General features: G+C 40.2%; 1 protein-coding gene across 1 annotated transcript; it reads right to left on the bottom strand.

Annotated features, from left to right (window-relative positions):
• Positions 1-13,429: 13,429 nt before the first annotated feature.
• LOC131467348 (ras-related protein Rab-18) lies at positions 13,430-23,470 on the bottom strand. The gene is made up of 7 exons (XM_058641202.1): positions 23,272-23,470; positions 21,291-21,346; positions 18,657-18,718; positions 18,349-18,421; positions 17,444-17,562; positions 16,030-16,096; positions 13,430-15,332 (listed from the first exon to the last, which is right to left on the bottom strand). Exons 1-7 carry the CDS (start codon positions 23,337-23,339, stop codon positions 15,163-15,165), a joined length of 615 nt encoding a protein of 204 aa, XP_058497185.1. The 5' UTR covers positions 23,340-23,470; the 3' UTR covers positions 13,430-15,162.
• Positions 23,471-23,858: the final 388 nt, after the last annotated feature.

Genomic DNA, 23,858 nt, shown 5'->3' with positions numbered 1-23,858 from the left:
GGTTAAGACTTCACTCACCGCAGCCACTTTGTTGCAGTGTGACTGTTGCGTATTGTTTTTACTTATATGATTTAAAACTATTTAGTGAATAAATAAATCTTCATTTACTTTAGAGGGACAATGAAACAAACCATCTAAGTGGTTAAGATACTTCTGCAAAGTGTGCATAATGGTGGTGTTTACTGTCCCTTTGAATGCATTTTTTGTGTTAATCCTGGTTTAATCCTGATATTGATATATTATATTATTTGACCCATTTTTGTGTGGCACTTCCAGTATTCGCTTCCTTCATGTATCTGTGAATGGAGCCAGTCTGCTTTCTTAACAATGCCATGTCTCAAAACAATGGATAACAAATGGAAAATGGCAGGTCAGTTCCACATCTGTTTAATATTAGAAAGTTACCTCATATGACGTATGAGAATATTTTTTTTTATTATTTTGTGCTCGGTGTGGACAGTGAAATAAACAAATCAATTAATAAAAGTCACGGATGGTAGCTTAGGTATATTTTCAACAAAGTCACATGAACAGCAGCGGCTTCTTCAAATTTAAGGATTCCAGGCACAAGTGAAGTATTTCCTTGGAGGAGTAAAACGTTCTTATGGCCCTTCACATCCTCTTTTCCTTCTTCTTTGAGCCTGAGGATCAAAACATTCTTGTTCCATTGAAGCCTTTCGCTTAAATCAACTGTTATGGCGACACCTGATTGCACTTTTGACACCTGTTTATCTAGAAGTCATGTTATCTTTTAAAGTTGTTGTCCTGCCATCTAATAATATATGTATAATATGTGTTCAGGTGATTGCATATTTTTCTACCTCTGCCGAGAGTTGTATCTGATGTATGGTATTTAAATAACTGATACTGCAGGGTTAATCAACTCATTTTGAGGCTTGTGTATTTCCTGATATTCCCCAATTTTGCACCTAAATTAAGGAAAAAATGTGCATATGTGTTACATATGTGTGTAATCTGGAAAGATTCTGTAAATGATAATAAATGTGGTGGACCGGACTGTAGCTGGACACTTTTCCTGTTCTTGTCTTTACCAAATTCCAAAAAAAACTATATCCAAAACAGAACCATATCCTCCACTGACACATGGTGTGTGAACTTCATTATTTTATCTATATCAATATCAATATCAAAAAAAAATATGAGACCTAACATTGAAAAATACAGTAAGTTAATGTTAAGCTTAAAGACATGCATATAATTACACCAAAGGGGGCTTTTTCTCTTTAATGACAATACTTTACTTTTAAATTTGTAAATAAATCGTAAGTAAGAAAAAATGAGGGCCTAAACACAAAAAAAGGTCAATAAAAGAATAATAAACAATTGGCTTTAACCTACTCCGGGTTTTCCGGCTTTCTCCCACAGTCCAAAAACATGCAATGGAATGGGGGGAGGGGGATTAAGTTATTAACCACTGTCAAATGAATATGCAACAAACTCAAACTGAACCATATGATTATTAACGTTAGTGTAAAATGTGAACAAAGGAAACACTAACACTGGTAGATTGTTTTTTTTATAGGATACTTAGAATAACAATTTAACGGATCGAATTTAACGGATCAGGTCCCCTTTAAAATGTTGCACTATAATGATGCTCTTAGATGGATGCCAGTTCTTTACTTCCTCTAAACTCATAAGAACATACATGTTGAAAACACTCTCTTTTCCATGTATAGTTGTCTGTCTGTGAGCGTCATGTGCTTTTTGTCAATGCTGGAGAAAGCAGAGCAAACTGTGAATCAGCAATGTCCACAGTGTGACTCCTTTCCTTCCTTCTACACAAACAGAACTATTTTTGCAAACGCACTGCATGGAGGTTTTTTTTTTCTTTGCTCCAGTGGTGGCAGGTTCCTGAAGCATCCAACCATTAGAACATGCAACCTACAACTTATCCTTGTTGCCATGGCAGAAAGTAAATATTGCACTATTCTTCTGACACAGCTGTCATAATTCTTGCAGCTTGGCTGAGCAGGAGTTTGTATGCAGACCAGTTAGATATAGCCACTGAAAGAAAAAGCCTAATGGCCCATTTGGTTTGGAGACAAATCAGCGCAGTCAAAACTTATGTAGTGAAACAAAAATATGTCTGAAACAAGAAGGAGGAGTACAGAAACAATAATAAATGTGTAGTCACATTTTATTACCATTGTGTAACCGTGTCTTTCTGACTCTCGACTTTTCCATAGTTTTTTACCAATGCTTAAGACAATGTGCGTATTTGCTTTATTGGATGATAAGATTGTTAAAGCAAGATTATTATCATAGTACATCACCTTACAACATGGTGAATGGCATCCCAGGATGGAACTTCTTGGAACTATTCACCGAGTGGATGTCATGGCAGAGGCAGCACAAAAACCAATGGGTGTTTGAGGATGCACGTGGTGAGGGAGTGAATTGTCATGGGATTACAGGGGCTCGGCTACATTTACATTTTGTTTTGTAATGAGTCAAAAAATAAAAATGACATGTATGGATTAGTAAACTATTAAAAGTAGCTTGTGGACGGATTTTGTCGTTACCTTCAAACAAAGCTGGTGTCTAAATTCTCATCAAATAATCAGAAAACAAATAAGCACATGTATAAACATGACTATGTAGGTCATTCACCAACATTACCAACAGGACATGGGGGAACTTGCTCAATAGGTTTAGTGTTTTAAACTGGTCCAGTGCTAGTCCTTGATCTTAACACAGCAGAGGTGTTAATGCATGGCAGCTCATGACCTCACTGAAACATACATGTGCTACTGTTTGCTGTTTGAATGGATGAAAGCAAATATTTGAGCACAGAACCACTGCCCGCTGGGAAGCCGAGCCAAAGCATCCAACACCATAAGTGAATTTGGGATCCACACCATGCACTTTGAGCACAACACCAAGGTTGGCACTGCAGGGAAGCAGAAACATGCTACACTGCTGTTATACTATCTGTTCACAGCCCCAGGTGGGCACGAGGCAGCAGCATGGTGGGGGCAGTGAGAGCTGGTCTTTTATTACAAACCCAATCCCAGCACAGTGTTTGTGTGATCTGGTGTAAAGAAAGAAAAGGAAGATGTGAGCTGAGCAGCATAAAAGACACGCTGGAGCTCAGCAGGGTAATAATGTGAGCCATATTGCAACTGGAGGTGGTGAGGTGTAGACAAAACAGCCTCTCCCAGTACTGTTGCTAGTTACCGTTACACTCCCACTAACCCTCACAGAAAAACACGCTCAACATCATTGCATGCAGGAAGGCATGAAGGAATGTCCGCATGCACATATGCTCAGCAGGTCTACAGTTTCTAAAGGTATCAGCTTCCTCCGACATCTGAAACAAACAAAGAAAAAACCGTGTTTTTCTACATTCCATAAATGCACTGTCCCACAAAAACCAACACCCAGGAACAACATGTAGTTTGGCAAAGGGGAGGGGAGTCCATAATTAGACTTTTTGGTACCATATGGAATAATCATTCATTCATCGTCCACCACTTCATCCTCCACATGAGGGTCTGGGGGCCACTGGAGCCAATTCCAGGTGACGACAGATGGGGTTCACCTTGGACAGGTCGCCAGTTCATCGCACACAGAGACAACAACCACTCACTCCCACATTCACACCAATGGTCAGTTTAGTCAGTTTAGAGTGTCCGATCGACCTCTGTATGTGTTTGGACTGGGGAAGGAAACTGGAGTACCCACAGAAACCCATGTGCACATGGAAGAACATGCAAGCTCCATACAGAAATCCATTCTTCCCTTCATGAGATTCCGCTTCATAGTTTTGGCTGCTGCAGAAACATGGTGGCACAGGATGGAAGCCTTTGTAAAGCAAGAACCTTTCCTAAAATCCAAATAAAATGCTTGTGGTAAGGCTTTGAAAACCAAACTGTTTTGAAGCCTTTTCTGTATACACTTATATATACAAACAGGAAGTTTTAATCAATATCTCTCAATAAATCTTCCAAATTGTTACACAAGCTAGAATCCATGTTTTCGGGGCTGAGATATTTGTTCATGGTCAAAAAAAAGGGGTTCAGGGTTCATCGAGGACCTACTGGACCTCCATGTAACACTTGAAAGGTTTCACTTCACAACAAAGTGTGAAATTATCCATCAACATACGTAACAATTTACAAATTCAAATGAACAAATTAACATTGAGTGCAAAATACTGACATGTTCGGCCATGTGTGACATATAATACACACATTATCTGCTATACAAGAAAAACATCATTTAAACACCATGGTTTTGTTTTGTTCCTCATAAATTTGTATTTAAAATCATATTTATTTATATTTAATGACTTCTCAGGGTCCACCTGGAGTCCGATTCCCACTTTTTAATCGCTGTTAGCTGATGTCACACAAGTTAATGCCAGAGAATGACGCTGTTCACTTCTATAGATGTTAGACAGCACATAAAGCAGACATTATTGTAGTGACCTTTCTGGAGCAAGGTGACCTTACCTTGGGTTTTTAGCTCTTTTGCCTGTTTTATTTCGGACGGTTCCTCGGCTGTCTCTCTCTCTGTGATACTCAGTGTCTTCATCGGTTCATTTAGTTTGTTTTCACGTCACATTTCAGTTTGGTTACTCTGATTTCCATGTGTTCCTGGTCTGCTCTCTGTGTTTATGCTCCAAACTCAAACTTTTAATTTAATTGGTTTGTGTTATTTATTTTATTTTTTATTTTTTTTACTTTATTAAAGGCTTGTTTTGTCCATTTTTTTTTACACCTCTGACAGAAGGGAAGTTAATCATGAAGTTATGGAATACGTGGGAATAATGTCATCTCCGGCAGCTTCCAAACTCGTAAAAAGCATTTTGCGATATATCGGTTGATCTCCATGGATTTTTAAAGTGCACTGTGAACTCTGACGGGTTGGATCCGGCACGGAACCTGTTCATTTTTGCTCCATCTTGGGCTGCCAACATGGCAGTTCATAGGGGCCGGGTCATGTGACATCTGGGGCTCTATACCATAAGATATAATCAGAAGTGGACAGTATCACTTAATTGAAAGAGAAGTAAATAATGGCACTAGAGGCACTTATTCATGATCAAGACATTTCTGCTTGTCTCTCACTATAATTTAAGAAGTCAGTCACCTGCCCAATTTTTTTTAAGTGCCTGACAGTTTCAGAATAGTTTCCAATGAAGCCGCACTTGCTATATTTAACATTTTATGTTCTTATTAGATCCAGATTTGAGCTTTTTGGGGGGGGGTGTGTGTGATTTTCTCTGTACTGCCTCATAAAACCCACTCTGAGGAACCGTCCTCTTTCATGTCATAAGACAGACAGGTACCTGTGGTTGAACCCCTCCAGTGGTTACAAAACACTTGTCACGCCTCTGTTATTCCACATAATCTGATTGAAAGGAAATCCTGTGACAAAGTGGATCGGGGATACACAAAGCCTGAATTAAATGAAAAGCACGAACATGTGAAGTATCTTGTGTTTGTGTGACCTGGCTATGATTTCATTGGAGAGAGCTTTATTTGACTTTAGCGTGCTGGTGGGAGGGTGGGAGAGGTAGACGTCGGCTTTGTGTTTTCAAATTCAATTGTCCGCTATACAATCAGTGAGCCTGAGTTTCCTGTGGTTTGCAGTAATAAACTTTCACTCAGGTTACATCCAAGGCACAATAAAGGACTCAAAATGTTCAGTTGTGATGGGAACCTGTAATAAGGTTAACGCCTCGAGCTACAAGACCCTTTAAGACCTGAGGAAAACACCCAAAAGGTTCAACCTCTGAACTCATCCCTTAACTTTGCTACGCTGAGGTCTCACCTGGTGGAAAAATGCTTCCATGGCCTTCAAGACCTCCTTGTGTCTTCAAAGGCAGTGAAATTGGAAGTCTTTTGGTATCGCCGGTTTACAACAAATTCTCTGGTCTGACCCCAAAAAACGAGATCAGCATGCAAAGAAAAATAAGCAGCGCAATTACAACACAGGGGCCAGATTATTTATACAAAATAATGAATTTGTTTCTATACATGCCAATCATCTCGCCCAAAAGGGAGTTTATTAATATGGATTTTTTTGCTGTGGCAGAAGCATGTGTGTAGTCCATGAAAACGTTTATGGCATGTGGAAAGCTAACACCCGACCCTTGTTGATACAAAGTGATTAGTTTATTATAGAAGCCGACGGCCTGAGTAGATGCCTGTTTGCTTCCATCTTGTAGCGGTCGCATGAGGAAAAACCCGGACGGGTGTCCTAATATGCTGAATGACGACACGGTCACGGAATATGAGACATGAGGCGGTGTGTGGCCATGCAACGGTGTGCCACAAGGGACAGGAGCACTGTGAACACAGGGAATTACGGGTGGTGGTGGTGGTGGTGGTGCGATGAATGAAATTACTCATCCTTCCATTTTGTTTCTACAAGGCGGCTGTGGCCCTGCTGCCTGTCTGTCCTGAGCCCCTTTTGCTTATTGCCACAGTAACCTGAGGCTGGGATGAAAGCAACCCCCACAGTGAGAGGAGTTTTCTCTTCAAGGATGAGGAGTACCCTGCTCCCACTTCCCCTACACTCTGTGCACAGGGTGCTGTGTTTGGGGGAAAAACAAGTGTGAGTTACAATACAATCATTTAGATTTAAATTAGATTGACAGAGTATCAAATATGTTGAAACTCAATTACAGTCCTGTTAAAGCTGAATTGACTTACATGGACCCAATGCCAGAGGTTCACACCAAACACGTACAGAGGTTTCCTGTCTGTTCTTATTAAATTAGGGGAGGCCTAGTGTGATTGATGGGTACACATGCAGACCTGCTGCTTCTGAGGATTTGGGTAAGCCTCTGTGTTGACAGAATACATAGCATTTCCTGATAGGACTTCATCCTGAAGATGTTTTTACTGTGCATATTTCAAACCATTTAGGTAGATGTGGAAGCTGAAACAATAAATACATCAAATTATTATTAAAGAATACTTGTATCAGGACCACACAGGGTTGAAGAACTATAATCACTGGTGGTTGTAGTTCAGTAGGTAGAGCGTATAGTGCCATGAAGCAATTTGCGTTGCTTGCGAGACATCCCGATTCTGAGAACTCTGGGTCCTGGAGTGGAGATAGGCCACAATCGACATAGATATATTAAGCATTCGTGTTCACCGCATTCTCGCACTTAGACGGCCTTTTCTCTTTGGAAACTGAAATTTATAAACCACTAAAGGAGATTGCTGGATTACTGCTGCCGCATGTATTAAGTTTGTGTCACTTGAATGAAGGATTTCAAACACCAAACATTTGACAACAGTGGATGACGTATCTGTGTGCCATGATGTAAAATCCCTTTTTTTTTACGATGGACTTTGGTGCTCAGAAGAAAATCTGTGTAACTGTGAGATAAAACAGCGAACATATTCTTTAGATATCATAGACTTAAGCAGAGTAGATTTTTGTGATGTGGCCAAAACCTGTTTTTCCTCGTGTTCCTGCCGGGAAACATGTTTTCAGGCTGGTTCCCTGCAGTGACAGCACACTGTTGGCATGTCTGGCAAAGTCAGCACTGACTATGTCAACACATCACAGCAACACAGTTGAAAAAAACAGAACTATCCTTTAAAGTGAAAGTTGTTTTCTAATGTGAAGATAGTGAAGATACTGATACTTTCTTAGAGAGTCAAGAGAAGGGAGGTCTACTGACTTCCCTGTAACCCAAAGGACGCTGAGGCCTGCTGCAGGTCACACAGCTCAAAACAGATCAGAGTCCTGAAACAGGACGCTCCCCTTGCTTGATGAAATGTCAAAGGGTCTAAATGTAAACGGGTGCAACAATGTAAACACAAGTTCTCACATAATCAAAGTGTTTCCACCTGCAGTGACAGACCCATCAGTTCTGGCCATGCCAGTCATTACCTCACAGGTCCTCTGGTGCTCACAGGGTAACCTAAGAGAGGCCAGAGCTTGACTTTGGCTGATTTGGAGAAAGGAAAGAGCAGGAGCAAAGGGCTATTTTCCGCTACCTCACCTCAGAATGTAAACAGTCAAACGGTCTGCAGACCTACAGAAGCCTCCAAGTCATTTTGTCCAGAACAAGGAAGGTTGGCTGGAGAAAATATGGTTTGTTATTTTTTATGAAAAGATTGAACATCAAAACCTAAGGCTGGGACCACACTTGATGCATGAGCAGCCTGTCTACAGATTAGAGCAGCCACACTGACCATGAGTGAGCCACACTGTACTTGTTGGGACTATGCGCCTATTTTCTCAGTGAGCCGTACATGTTGCACAGCAAAATGAACAGTAAACATGGTTTTTACCATAGTTTCAATGTTGGTATCAAAAGTTTGACTGATACTGTTTTTAAATGCTGATACTGATCTTTAGAACTCACCTGCCCCCATCCATCCATCCATCCATTCTTTTTCTACCACTTTATCCTCCACATGACAGTTGCAGAGGTAGCTGGAACCAATCCCAGTTGACATGGAGAGAAAATAGGGCAAAAGGTTACACCCTGGACAGGTTACCAGTCCATCACTGGGCCAACATAGAGGCAAACAACCATTCAACTCTCACATTCACATGTACAGTATACTGTCGGTTAAGTGTCCAATTAACCTCATCTGCTCCAAACACTGTGATGCATGCATTGGACAACTGCTAGCAGTAATGTCTGTGTTCTTGTACCTGTCCCTTTAAACTGTCACTGCAAACTGTATGCTAAAGCTTCCATGACCTTCCTTGAATGTAAGATGCTACACACACTGGATGAGTCTGGTTTATAAGGCTCTTCATGGCTTGGTTCCTGCTTATTTACGCATTTTTCTTCAGAGAACAAAAGCCATTATGACTTAAGTTCCGGTGACATCTTGTACCTGTCTGCTCCCCGTGTTTGGACCAAAAAGTCAGTTTCTCTGCCCCTTCTGCTTGGAATACCCTCCAAACTGAACTGAAATGATGAACATTTATGGCAGCTTTCTGCTCTATCTTAAAAGACCGACAATGGGAATCCATTGAACAGTGCCTGTGTTCTTAAATTGTTACTGCAACCATAACTCATGCTCTTTATTTGTCTATTTACTTGTACTTTTATATTTCAGTGTTTGTTTTGTAACTGTTATCTCTTAAATACAGCATGTGTCTCCCAAATCATTGAATCAACATGTTCAACACGACTGCTTTTTAGCATATTCAAATGTGGAATACGTTTATTCAAACAATAAATAGAACTGAACGTCTACACTCAGTTTCATAGGATCGGTTTTTCATGTGCAGACTGCATTTAGAACTAGAATCAGCATGAAGACCAGAGAGCTGTCTATGGGTGAAAAACAAACAATTGTGAATTTTAAGAGAAGATGGGAAATCAATCAGAGCCATTGCACAAACATTGGCCATAGCCAGTACAACCATTTGGAATGTCCTGAAGAAGAAAGAAACCACTGGTGTAGGAAGCAACAGATGTCCAACAGGTAGAGCAAGGAAAACATCAGCAGTTGATGACAGAAACATTGTGAGAGCTGTAAAGAAAGACCCTAAAACAACTGTTAGTGACAGCAGCAACAACCTCCAGAGGGCAAGAGTGAAGATATCACAATCTACTGTTGGCAGAAGGCTACACCAGAAGATGCAAACCACTCATTAGCAAGAAGAATAGGAAGGCCATGCTGGAATTTGATTGAACAGAGTGATGGAAAGGCTTAAGTTTGGAGAAAGAAATGATCTTCTCATGATCCCAAACCTACAAGCTCATCTTTGAAACACAGAGGAGGTCATGGAGTCATGGCTTGGGCTTGCATGGCTTCTTCTGGGATGGGCTCATTAATCGTCATTAATGATGTAACACATGATGGCAGCAGCGAAATGGACTCAGAAGTCTACAGAAACCTTTTGTCTGCCAATTTAAAGAAAACCAAACTGATTGGGGCATCCTTCGTCATGCAGCAAGATAACGACCCCAAGCACACAACTGAGTTCATCAGGGGCAAGAAGTGGAAGGTTGTAGACTGGCCAAGTCAATCTCCACACTTAAACCCTATAGAGCACGCATTTTACCTGCGAAACTGAGAGACTGAAGGGAGTAAAACCCCCAAAACAAACAACAACTGAAAGAGGCTGCGGTGAAAGCCTGGGTGAGCATCACAGCAGAAGAATGCTAAACTTTGGTGACGTCAGCGGGTCACAGGCTTGATGCAGTTATAAATATTAAGTCTTATTCACTCTAATCCTTTTAAAGTCTATCTGTGCCAATACTTTTGCTCACATGAAAAATGGTTGGGTTCCAACCAAAGGTGCTATCTTCTATGTTGTGTATCAGATCCAGATGTAAATACCTGGAAGTAAAAGCTGAAATGTTCCTCTTTTGTCTCATATTTATCTTTTGATGTCGAACCCAAATGTTTTCAGTCTATGGCAAAAATAAAGGAATTGGCCTCACTGTTCCAATACTATAGGAGGACACTGTAGATGTGCTGTATGAAAGTGTGAGTGAATGGCAAAACTGTAGTGTAAAGCAGCTGTGAGAGGTCGTCAAGAGTAGATCATTATCATTAAACTTTGTCCATCAAACTTTTGGATGCCAGCATGTATCAAGTCTACACAAAAACGTGTAAACTTACATTCTCGGCCACTTAATTAAAATGATAAACTGATGGCAATTGTAAAAGCATCTTCAGAGTATTTAGTTTATTTAAACATAATAAATTAATAAAAGATTGAGCAGGAGACAGTTTACCTGTGTGAACACCAGAGCTGTGATGCAGCTGTGGCCCCGGCCTAAGGGCCATGAACTCGTGTTATGAAAGTGAACTTTGAGAATGGCGATGCAGCCTGGCTGAACTTATGGACAACATATTAGTTTCTCACTCCAATACAATACAGGTGGCTGTGACAAAGGATGATCTTTCCACTCGTCTTCGTATTCTTAGAAGTCTGCATGGCAAAACAATTACCCGACAGCAAACCAGTAATAAGCCTGACAGAGTGAGAACCCAACACCTTATGAAACGATGCCGGACGTCTCGTAACATTTTTACACGTGACAGCGCGATGGCACGGTCGCGAGGGGCTCGTCTGAGCACTAATCCATACAGCCTGCAGAGGAGGAGCAGAGAGACAAGACCGTTAATGAGAGCCAGATCTGCTCTGTTAGCTTAGCGCTTGGCTGCACGCTCGAATAAACAGCAGGACAAAAAAGCAGTCCATTAAAATTTCCTCCGACTTCTCAGGCAACAAGATGGGGCAGTAAAAGATAGATCTGGTATTCGGGCATGCTACTAAGACTGGATGGGCAACAATAATCATATAGTATATTGTCCATGCGATGCAGCAGAGGAGATGTAAAGTTTAGACAACTTATCCATATCCTGCACAAATGTTGACCCATCGCCACTGGCTGCATGTTGCATGAGGTTATGTACAGTGTTACCCAGAGAATGATGTTTGTCCATGTCTGTCCACTACTCCAGAATGTCAGCATCTGTCAGGCGAACTGCCACGGAACTTCCTACAAACACTAAACGGTGAAGCACACTCACTTTGATCATCCCCAGATTTACATGACAGCAGACATTGTGACCTGTTTCAGCAGGAAAGGCACAGGTGTTACTGATCGCAGTAATGACGGCGCCGATCAGGTCAAGTAAGTCAAGACAGTGTGACAGTGAACTAACATGCACCCTGAAAGGTAAATGGAACGCGGCCATAATTCATTTGATTGTTTACACTTGTGCTTTTCCTACTGTGACCTGTTAAAATGGCTACAAAAACAAGGGCCCATGAGGTTTGAGGTAAGTGTCTCGACAGCTCGTAAACAGACTCGAGATTTGGAAAAGACATTCATGTCCCTGAAATTACAGTGACACTACAATGATTTTCAATCCTGGTGTTTATTGCTAATAAACAAATAACGCACACACAAGGCTGATTTAATCTCTTTTTTGCTCTTGAACAGTAATTACTTTTCTTATTTCACCTTCTGTAATCTTTGATTTCATTTTCTTGTTACTGTGTTTGTTATGAGTTCTGGCTTTTGTAAATTCCTTGTAAAAAAAAAAAAATCTACAAGGGCTGTAATGATTAATTAATTATTAATCAATTACTAATTGAGTCGTCTATTTTGATAATCCATTAATCGGTTTGGATGTTTGTTTTTTTTAATGAATAAAGCAAGTTCTCAGATATTTCAGCTTCTTCAATGTGAATATTTTCCGGGTTCTTGAAGAATAAGTTAGTTTCTCTGACAAAACAAGACATTTGAGATGATCATTCCAAGGTTTGGGAAACACTCTTCAACATTAACATTTTTTGACCAATCGACAAATAGATTGATCATGAAAATATGAACATTATTGAAAAACTGCAAAGGACACCTATTCTTTCAACACTTTCTTACCCCAGCAATCATCTTAAAACCCCAGATATATTTTACATCTTAAAGGTTATTTTTCTTAAACAATGCCTGAGTGCAATTACTTTGTGATAATAAATAGACACAAAAATGATGAAAGCATGAAGTGATTTACAAATGTGAATCTGAAACTATAATTTCTGAAAACAACTAACTCAATTATCAAACTTTTTATTGTCTTTGGTTTTAGGGTTGCTGGTTGAAAAACATGGGATAAATGCAAAGACATTTTATAGACTGAAAAATATTCAGTACATTAATGAGTACAAAAAGGTAATTGCTTTATTTATGACTTTCCTAACATGTCCATCATATCAAATAGTGTCAACTTTGAGTTTTCAGCAGTGAGGGCTGACTAAATAGAGATCTGTCCTGCTTCTCATGATGTGACTAATAAAACCGAATGTGAATCAACAAAACCAAAAATATAAGAAGAGTCAGCTCTGCCCCTTGAGTAGCTGCTGTTTTTCCAGTGTAGGCATGAGGAAACGACAGCGCTACAGCTCAGCACATGGCCCAACCACATGAAGGCATTATTACGCCGTGTGCCTCCGATGTTGTTTGACTGAGACATATTTCCAGACGGCTGCCTGGACTGTGGCAAGAGATGAGGGATGTGCTACAAGGGAAGAGTCCTCGCTCTGGCTGCCAGCTCCGACCCTTTCATAATCGCCTAGGAATTAGGCACATCCCAGTTAAAGCACTGGTAGAGTGACTTATGGCAGTGGTAGTGTTTCCTGAGAAGTCTGCCAAAAAGATGATTTAGATAGATCACACGTCTGGGATAGTGGTTCCTCGGACACTGTTTAAACACAAGTCTTTATTCTGAGGACAGAGGAATGTGAAGGGCGCTGAGTGAAAGACCCATCACCTAACAGTGACATTTCCAACATGGCAACGGAGTTATTGGTTAAAATGTGTTATGAAAACTTGGGACATTAAAGCAGTTACTAGAAAAGGGCAATTCTTCATTGGTTGTCATAGCAGCACTCGAAGTACCAGATGTTTATGGCTTAGCAACAACAAAGAGTCTGAAATCACACCTACATATTAAGTTAAAAAAGACTTTTATTCAGTTTAATACACAGGGCGGTTCTGAAGTGAAGTAAGCATACATTCAGCAAACAATTCATACAGGAATTATCCACCAACATTCCTAAAAGACACACAATTCACAACTTTACATGTTTTAACATATTTATGAACACAAAAGGACAGCGATACCAGCTTAATAAGTAAACGCCTACTTCTTTTTTGTCTTATTATACTGAACCAGTGAATCCTAACGGCACACCTGGATGCAATGTTTAATATTCAGCGAAGTATAAGTTAAAATCGTTTATCGTAAACAGCCTCTGAAGGTCATTCACCAGACAAACAAAGACAAAAGAATGGCACGCAGAATTTCCCATGCAATTTAAAAGATTAAAAAAAAAAAAAGATAATATTTCAAACCCCCAGATAAGACATGCTTGTTCTCCATGTCATATTCATATCCCTGTTACAACGGCTCTCTCACAGCTACATTTTCCCAGACCATGTACCAGCACTCAAAAACCACAAACATGTTCAGAGGTCAGGGGTACAGTACATTTCTAACTGCTTCTCAGATATACACAGAGATAGAAGTACTGTGAAAACCATTAGCAAAGTGCAGCACAAAGCTCTTTCTGTCATTTTCCAAAATTCTGTGGAAACGCCCTCATGACTCACTGTCCTGTTTAATATTGAACACTTTTCCTTTGTCTCTGCACGGTCAAAGGAATCTATATCACAGACGTTAGCGGTGCTAGTGATACGACTGATATTATCTGTCTCAGCGAGTCTGTCACACTCCGTTAAAGCAAGTCGTTATGAAAAAAGCTGTGCAATTTTAAGAGGTCGCCCCCTTTCTGTGCACCCAGTGGAAAGCTTGCTGGTGCCAATCTATTTTGATTAACGCACCCATCAAAACACACCAAGGGTTTGAAGTCAGAGTCAACAAACGGAGGAAAGCGTCATTCCCAACATTTGGTAACTCTATTATGTTCTACAGAAATGAGGTGGTTGTGCAGACGACAGCGATAGATGATCTGAGAGTGTTGTAAAGGAATACAAGATAGGTCAGCTCGATAAGCTTCTCTAAAAGCAGCATAAAGTTCATAGTGTCATTGCTGGGGGGGGGGAAAGAGGAGAGAGCCGGGGAAAGGCGAACACTGGAGAAAAGTCAGGTCAGTCCTGATGCGCGTGCTAAGGCGAGATGCTGCGAGTACAAAAAACAGCAATCCGGGGTAAAACAAAAAAAATCCCTATTCCCTATTATCCCCCTCAAGCCATTTGCATGGCAGATTTTGGTTGACACATTTGGAATTAACTGTTAACAGTTAAAAACTGAATGATAAATATACTGACAAACTGAAAAAGGAATACTTTTGACCCAGGGTCTTAAACTGCAAAAAAAACATAAAAGAAAGAAAAACAAGAGGAGCATCAACTCACTTGAATTCCAATGAAAATAAAGCTGAGCTGCGTTTGCTTTTGAGCCCAGCATCGTTATTAAGAAGTGTGCAAAACGTAGTGTCTGTGAGGACACAGGTAGTGTGTGTGTGTGTGTGTGTGTGTGGACGGTCAACCCTTCAGCAGAGCGGAGACAGTCCTCAACTGCCTTTATGTCACCTCAGCACTGGGAAGCACACAGTGGGAAGAGGAGTGTTCTTTCAAATGAGTGCATTTGTGTTTTTGTTGGTGGGTGTGTTGTATTCATATGTGTGCAGGTGTGTTTGAGTATGTTATGTACATGTCGTCTAGACCAGGGAGCAGTAGCCGCCACAGGATCCACCGCCCACGTCCTCGTCGGTGAGTTGGACTCCTCGGCCGTGGGTCTCACTCTGCCATAAACCAGGAGTCTGGATGATCTTTTCCACCAGCTCCTCAAATGCACACTGAACGCCATCTCTGGTCTTGGCGCTCGCCTCTGGGAGCACCGAGTATTTGAGGAGGAAGGGAGAATAATGAAATAAAGACAGCAGGAGCAGACAGAGAGACAGAAGTGAGATAAGACGACACAAAAAACAAAACAATGGCAGGAAAGATGAGACGTGTGTGTTCAGAGGAAGGACAGAAATGAAGACAAGACACAGATACAACATCTGCATCTTGATGTCATCATCTAGTTGTGGAAAATGTCTTAATAATCATAATAATAATAATAACTACAGACACTTATTTAGGGGCTGCAGTCAACAAAATGCTGTCGTGTGTGACAATACCCAGAAACCTAATGGTAATAGCCACAGTATGAGGAAAGCAAGCTTACTTAAAAGGCCATTTCATAAACAATTACCTTGGGAAATACCTTGAAAAGATGAAAATCCATCCAACAGTTACATTTTAAAGTACTTAATGGAGATAAAACATGCTATTAAACTTAAAATGCATGTCGTTTCAGCTCTTTTACATAATCCTTCAATGACAAATGTATAAAATAAAAGCACAAGGGAAAAACAAAAACACATGGAAGATGACACATGAATCCTGATTTATAAATAGAACTATGCTAGCATTCCTCAGCAACTGTGGTAGTTATTTCTACAGCAGCTTCCCCGGTATAGCTGTCTGCTGTAACTGACGCCCCACAGGTCTTTGCAGAGTAGGGAATCCTCCCAACTTACCTATAAAAAGCATGGAATGTTTTCTCGCAAACTTCAGACCTTCTGCTCTGTCTAGCTCATGGTTTTCCTAAAACAAAAGAGAGTAATGGCTTATTTGAGGTCTGCTGGGCAGAGAGCTGTCAGCTACTGTGGTCTTCACAGAGCAGAGAGAGGAAAAGTGATTTTCACAGACAAAGAACAGGACACAATAAATGTATAATACTCTACTTAGTGGGCATTTTTATCCCTGCAGACTGGTTCTGGTACCCTGGTAAAAGACCAGCTGTCAGAAATATCAGAGTGGGGCAGCCATGGTCATTTAGTTATGTCATTTGTCAAATAGCTGTAGGCTCATCTATTTTTTTGTACAAAAATATACTACCATTTCTGGTGATTCATTTAGTTTTTTTCAGTGGAATATACACACTGGTGACAGATGAGAAGGAAGAATCTGAGAAATGGGGAGAAATGCTCCATCTTTTGGGCAGAAGAGATCACTGAGGGAGGGGAGGGAGTCACTTATATGGTTTAACAAGTATTAAAAAAAAAAAGGCTACAGCCCTGGAGGGACATGAGGACCATTTAATGATACTTAAATATAGAGTGTGTAATTTTGGTCACTGGGGTCGCTACCTCAATCAAAACAATAACAAAAGACCGAGTTAACTGACGTAGGGGAGCAGCAGGAAATCATGAACTTCAGCTTACCTCTTGATTAAGTGACTGATGCTGTCGCCCGTCTTCCCAAATACGCTATGTATTCCAACTTTTTTTTTAAGTTACATACACCACACAATGATCGGCCTTTTTAAAAAGTGTAACTCCGGCCGACCACCCCTCTCCTTCGCTCTCTCTCTGCGTGCTCCTGACGAGTAGATGCCTCATTACAGCTTGTGAATCTTCTATATCTATATATCTATGTCTATATCTGACGCATGTGTCACAAACACATGTCCTGCACCTGTTTCAACGTAAAAAATTTTTTCAACAAGGCTTTTATTGTGAATTATTTGCAGGCCCAGATGCTGCGCAGCCTCATACCGAAGAGTCCTATAATTTTATTGAGTATAGAGGAGCATTTAGAACATTTATTTTTATGATGCAGCTCCACAAAGCAGATGATGTCATTAAAAAGCAACTGAAACAAATGTAACAGTCTGTTACTTTGTATATAGATACATATTTCTATGGATTGAAAGTGTCGGCTACATACAATACAATATTAGTCTAATAATATTTAGATTTTTATGCATCCCATCATACAGAAAAAAATATTTAAGAATTAATCATAGTCAAGTCTTTTTAAAAAGTATTAATTTCAGAAGTCATGTCAGCCAACGGCAAAATAATGAGCTGCTGTATCTAATCAAACAACCTTGTTGGGCAGAACTGGAACAAAAACACTTGATACTCATTCATAGAAAAGCCCACTCACCTTGTCAATTTTGTTTCCAACCAGCATTTTCACAAGGTCATTCCTTGTACAGTACGTCTCCAGCTCATTGAGCCAGTTATCAAGCTTGGTAAAGGTTTCTCGCCGTGTGACATCATACACTGGAAAAGCAAATGAACGAGAGATACTCAGAGTAAAATCAGCTAGACAATCAAAACCATCTTTACAGATGGGCATTAAAACATAGTCACGTCAATTTCATTTTCAACTCTAGCTGTGCACGTACTGAATCTGAGTCTGTGGGAACCACTGATGATATTGTTAACTTCAAAACATTTTCTTCATGGGTAAATTAAATTGAACAAATGTTATTGTAACTAAAATGGAGAGACATTATAAACTTTTACTCACAAGTTATTTGAACTTTTTGAAAAGCCAGCAAAATACTTGATTAAATAATAAAAGAAAGACATTAAAATCACTAAAATAATACAGTGATAACTAAAAACACATGGCTGATAAAACCAAAGGGTTTGAAGTTTTTGAAGAACACTCTCATATTCCTAGTTCTATAGCAGTGCACCTTCTGTTTCTTTGTACGTCATTAGAATGGTCAAAAACCACAGGCTGTGGAGGAAGTCTGTTTTTGAGGTTTAACTAAGTTCCTCTGCGTGTGCATATTCATGCTGTACATGCATGTCCATTTGAGGAGGGTATAAACTAACTTCCAGAGAGACAGGCCACAGCGTGTGCGTGTGTGTGGGTCACAGGATGAAAAGCAATCACTCCTTTTACAGCGACTGTGAAGTGAAGAGGGCAAACCCACAACACTCCTCCACATGCACACACAACCCCCACACTGAACACATGGACGTACACGCACACACACACACACACACACACACACACACACGCACAGTGATGGTGGTGTTAACAGTTTGGCTTACCCAAGATAACTCCCTGGGCACCACGATAGTAACTTGGCGTGAGGGTTCGAAAGCGCTCCTGTCCAGCAGTGTCCTGCAAAACACAACCAGCTCAGTGCAACTGCCCAACACATTTCATTCAGAAGGAAAACCAGGGCAGACAGACATAAACAACAAGTCTGACTCATTGGTGTCCCGCATGCAGCATGCAGGCTGAAATGATGTTACAAAACCGCCATCTTGTGGACATTTGAGGGAACAACCAGTCTGCCACTGCCACTTGTTTGCCGCTGTTAAGCATGACTATACCCACAGAGACTGTCACTTACCCATATGGCCAACTTTGCCTTGTTTCCGTCCACAGAGATGGTTTTCACTTTAAAGTCAACACCTAGACAATGAAAAGACAGTCAATCATACATAGCTTCATGATGACCACATCCTGCTTCACTAACAATATGATGACTCTTACAGGTTTGGCCAATTACTGCCAAGAATATTAGAATGGCGACAGACAGACTGTGATTACCAATGGTGAACTGTCAAAACACACACCACACAATGTCGTTGAACTTCTGTTAACCCTGACTACTCAGACTGGCATCAAGCCAATCCCATGTTCTGGATTTAAATTATGGCAGGTCTGTGTATTCATAAAAAAACAAAAAAAGATGGTGTGGTTTAATGTCTTAAAAGAATATCAATACAAGTCTGTATGAAAGGGGGAAAAAAACAAACCACCACCTGTAAAATGGCTCAGACAGCAATGATTCAACTTTAAAATCTCTGCCAGGACCCAAAGGTTGGGACATTTACATGAAAATAACAATGTTGTCCCCATTGCCCTCTACAAGTAAATCGTCTGTATTGTCTTTGTGCAGTGTCTCAGTGAGCAGAGCGTGCAGTGTCTGGATGTCAAACTGGCCAGGGTTTTCGGATCCACTGACAGATTTACCAGGGAAATGTACACTTGTGATGGGCTTGTTTTTACATATGGGACAGGAGAAAGAAGAGGGCACCAAGACAAGGTGAGGATATATGACTCACACACAAATATACAGTCTGGTCACACAGTCAATCACAACAACTTGCCCTCCCTGAAGTCCAGCACGGTTGCTCAGATACTGTTGCCAGATGCATACGGGGAGAAGTTTACACTAAACACTTCACTGAAACCGGACCAGTATGTTTCCTGCTTTAATTTACCACAAATTCCTTTCACAGCGAGCATATGCTAAAGCATCTGTTTGTAATATCATAATACAACAAGATGCCACTAAACTCGAAGTCATGGCTGCACTGATGCCCACAGGCTACGTCGTTCACGGTGGACCTCAAAAACAACCCTTTGTCAACTCAGGGAAATAGCTACAACATCACAATACATCCTGTTACATTTAAAACAATAACAGATGCTGTCAGAAGACAATGGATCGCCTTTACCTTGCTCTGTTTAAATGTAGTTTGGTGTTCAAATAAGATAAAAGTAGTGGACGGCCGTATAAATCAGACGTGTTCATGACAGCAAGAGATTCATTATTCAGAGCTTATGCTATGTAGATGGCATCAAGATGGAGTGTACAGAGTGACTTCTGTGGACATTCGTGTTCTTATATACAGCACTTTCACACAATCTCCTGAGAATGTCTAGACAATGCATGTCAAAAAGCAGGGTAGGGGCCAAGTCATGTCTGCATGTGTACAGAGGTCCCCTAGGGTCTGCGTGACATAAATTTGTCATTGCCCATTTCTTTCTGTAGCTTTAACTATTTCCAGCCCAGTTCGCCTAAAGTGTTACAACCTTTCTGCCAAATGTCTTTATCTTAAATAAGATATCAGAGTGATTAAATGTTACCTCAGTAATACCTTTGAACAATATATAATTAAGTGATGATTGTGGCAATGTAATGAGAAATAAAACCTCAGATTAACCATTTTTTGGTGGTAAAGGTAAAAAAAAAAAAAAAAAAAAACCTGAATTGAGATTGTGTAATCCCAGAATAAAACTGATTTTTGTCTGAATCTGACAAAGTCAATGAGAGAGGCTGAAGTCCAGTAAAAGACATCTGTTTGGCAAAGAATCACAACTGGCAAAGTAACACAGTAGCTCCCCATGCCGTGACCTTGGAGAAAATGTGTTTCACTGTTTCGAAAATATTGTAATATGTGCTTTTGGTAGTTTTAACAAAGACAGCACTGTGAGCTGACACCCCCACCGCCCCAAAAAAATCACATTAGTTAGGAGAGCAAAAAAAAAAACATTTTAAACATATTGAGATTGACAAATGTGGAATTCTAGACTGTTAAAATAAAAAAAATGACAGTAATATTAAATGGTAAAATACGCAATGTAAGTTTAAAACAAGTCCTGGAATCCAAATAAATGTTTTTGGAAAGTGTTGCCTCCCCACCCTCCTCTCCATATAATCGTAGTTGCCAGGTATTGTGAGGAACCAATCCTGCGTTAACCAAAAGATGAGTCTATGAGGAGCTACACTTACAGCCATTTTTCACAACATAAATTGTATTTCGCTTAGTATTGGGCTATAACTATAAATTGTCAATAAACCAGCTGTGCCATTTTTATAAGAGAGGCCAGTGTTTCAATTTAATTTCTTACATACAAATCCTTCAACAGAGCTATAGGGACGTTTTTCATAAATGTACACAAAAAGAAACTGTGAGGCGTTAAATTATACATTTATTACAGTGGTTGTAGAGGACTACATCAGAATGAAATACATGATTGTAAAAGGGTTGGGCAAAACATAGGAACAACTCTCAATATAATTTCAACCAGCTGAACCACAACTTTGGGCCTGAGTGTTTTTTTTTGTTTTTTTATAAATAAAGCTTGTGGCTGATTTTGACTGACTGGTGTTTATACTGACTTGCAGTTGCCACCACCAGTTCTTATTTTCATTTTTACTTTTTCATTAGTTGAGCTCAGATGGATTACTCACCTATTGTGGCTGACTGTTCGGGGTCAAACGTGTCATCTGTGAATCTTAAAAGGAGGCTGTTGGCAGGAAGAAGGAAATAAGAATGTTTAGTCCTGTTATTAATCACTAACAAACAGCTGAATGTGAAATTCTTTCAACAATACTATTCACGCCAGCTTTTGGTCTAGGTTCAGGTTTCCATTTGCCTGGCTCACAGAACTTGTCCTGCGGCCCCAGACTTATCTAATTCTGTATCTCTGTCTATTGAACACTTTGCCCTTCACTTGCATTCAAGGTCCGGATGATATTACCTCTAGATTCTAGTAAGGAGGACAGGGGTCATTTCTAAACTATGACTCATCCAGTGCAAATGCCTTAATCACGGTGCTGATGATGGGAATAAACTCGCTCTATTCCCTTGACCCGAGCATAATTTTCTTATTTTCCCTCAAGGGTCATCAGGAGGGATGCAAGGTGTATTTAATATGTGAGCTCCTTACAGCAGATGAGTTGTGCTTGGAGATAAAAATATATTCTGTATACGTCATTTGTTCAGGGGAAATGAAACTTGCATGTATTCCTTGCCAGGCAGACATCTGCCTTTTGATTAGAGGACGTCAACACAACAGATTGCAAGGAAACAACTTAATTGCGCTAAATCTGCTATTCAAAAATTAATCAAGTAGTAGGCAACTGGTCCAGAAGGATTGAAATGATGACGTTTGAAACTACTCAGAGACTAATTTGTTAATTGTATTATGCAAAAGCCTATTTAATAATGATACAAAACTGGCACATGGAAACAACGCCCTTGGCCTGGATGATGCACTAGCAGCCAGCGTACAGTGCAGCTAGACACAGACTACATAAGCAAACCCAGGTCTATGTTTATAATGTTGACATAAACTCAGTCCCTCCTCTGAGGACATTCATTACAAGGCTGCCATCACAGTAAGCAAACCAACAGCCCTGCGGGACGAAATGAGAAGGGGAAAAAAATGGAAAAAGATGGTGCCAAATAGGATATCATTGGAAGAAAGAAACTGCCAGTAAGGTTATGATTGCTACCTATTACTGCTGACATTCTGTGATCTAGACAGCATGAATTAATCGATACCTCCTGGGCTCACACTTAGGTAATCCAAAATGATGTCCCGCTTATCCGTGTGGATCACTTGTTGAGCACACTTAAGATCCCAGTCTCGAAATGTTGTGGTTTGTGCGACAGCTTGTTATTTAGACAACATGAGGCTTGGACATTAGTCTGCACTGAAAGATGATTTTTTTTTGTCCACTTGCATTAAGTGGCTCTGCAAGACAATGCTGCTGTAAAATATAATTGCAGTGAGATGGTTAATGGTTCACCAATGGCTGACCAAGCTCTCTACTGTCACACTACACTGGGTGAACTGCCAAACTAATGTTGTTTTACAACAATATTAAACTCTGCTGACTAATTTGTGTTTGCAACAAGAACTTCTAACTCCCATTTAAGACAAGACATTTTATTTTGAAAAGCCATACAGACTTTTAGAGCCCTTCAACTGAGGTCAAACCTAAAAATTAAGCCACTCCTTGTAGATGACGGTTGCTGGGATTGGGAAACACCAAGTGAAAGCTAACGCTGAATACTAGTCATATATAGGGGGAAACAATTTTACATATAGCACCAAAAGAAGCGGCTCGTACTACGACAAAGTCTTTGTTGGTACACCATTTGTGAGCAAATATGATGTCACACATACAGCGACACCAATGTTAGCTTTAAACCAACAAAAACAAGGCTAAATTTAGTTCGTATCAGCCGCAATGTGAGCTGTTTTTCGTGTTTTGTTCACAAAAAGAGGACAACCACAGCCGAGTCGCCCCCTTGTCTTTTAAACACTGTTGTATCCCTGGCATTACTTTCTTGGCTGCTAGGCTAGTAGCAGCAGCTAGCGTACGCTAACAGCTGCAACAGCGAGCCACGCCATCATTTTCTTGGGAGATAACTTGAGCTTACCTGGACTTCCCAACACCACTTTCTCCTATTATCAAAATTTTCAGCGTCGTCAATATGTCGTCTTCCATTTCCCCTTCACTGTGAGCTGTGTCAACCTCGTTAAACAGCTACAGCAGACTGCTTTCAACGACGTGTTAGCGACGACCCTCGCTCTTGTTTACAGCTTGCACCAGAGATATGTGCCCATCGAAGACCTCACTTCATCAGTTTCCGGTTTTACTTACAGACACATCCGGTTACTCACGATTACGTAATAGATTTGACGCCAAAGCATAATAAAATCAGATACTATTGTAGCGTATAGGAAGTTTGTCAGTTTTAAGTATTTTTACTGCCTTTTCTTTGTATTTTGTTTATTTATTCATTCTAACTAATTAAAGGTATTAACTTATAACACATATGTGAATAATGATTTATGTGTTTTTACAAATGTCTTGATGATGTCACCAATTTGTCATTGTTTTACTATATCTGAAAGCAGGTACAACTGGGCTCCAAGTCTTGTCCTTTTATGTGCTGATACCCTTTGATTATCTCTTTTTTTTTAAGTATAATGTGCTCAAAGCCCTGGTTATTTGGTTACAGAT

This window comes from Solea solea, chromosome 1, assembly GCF_958295425.1.
Source record: "Solea solea chromosome 1, fSolSol10.1, whole genome shotgun sequence".
In the NCBI taxonomy this organism is placed as follows: Eukaryota; Metazoa; Chordata; class Actinopteri; order Pleuronectiformes; family Soleidae; genus Solea; species Solea solea.
The sequence above is the reverse complement of the archived record's forward strand: the minus strand, read 5'-3'. Positions and strand labels throughout refer to the sequence as shown.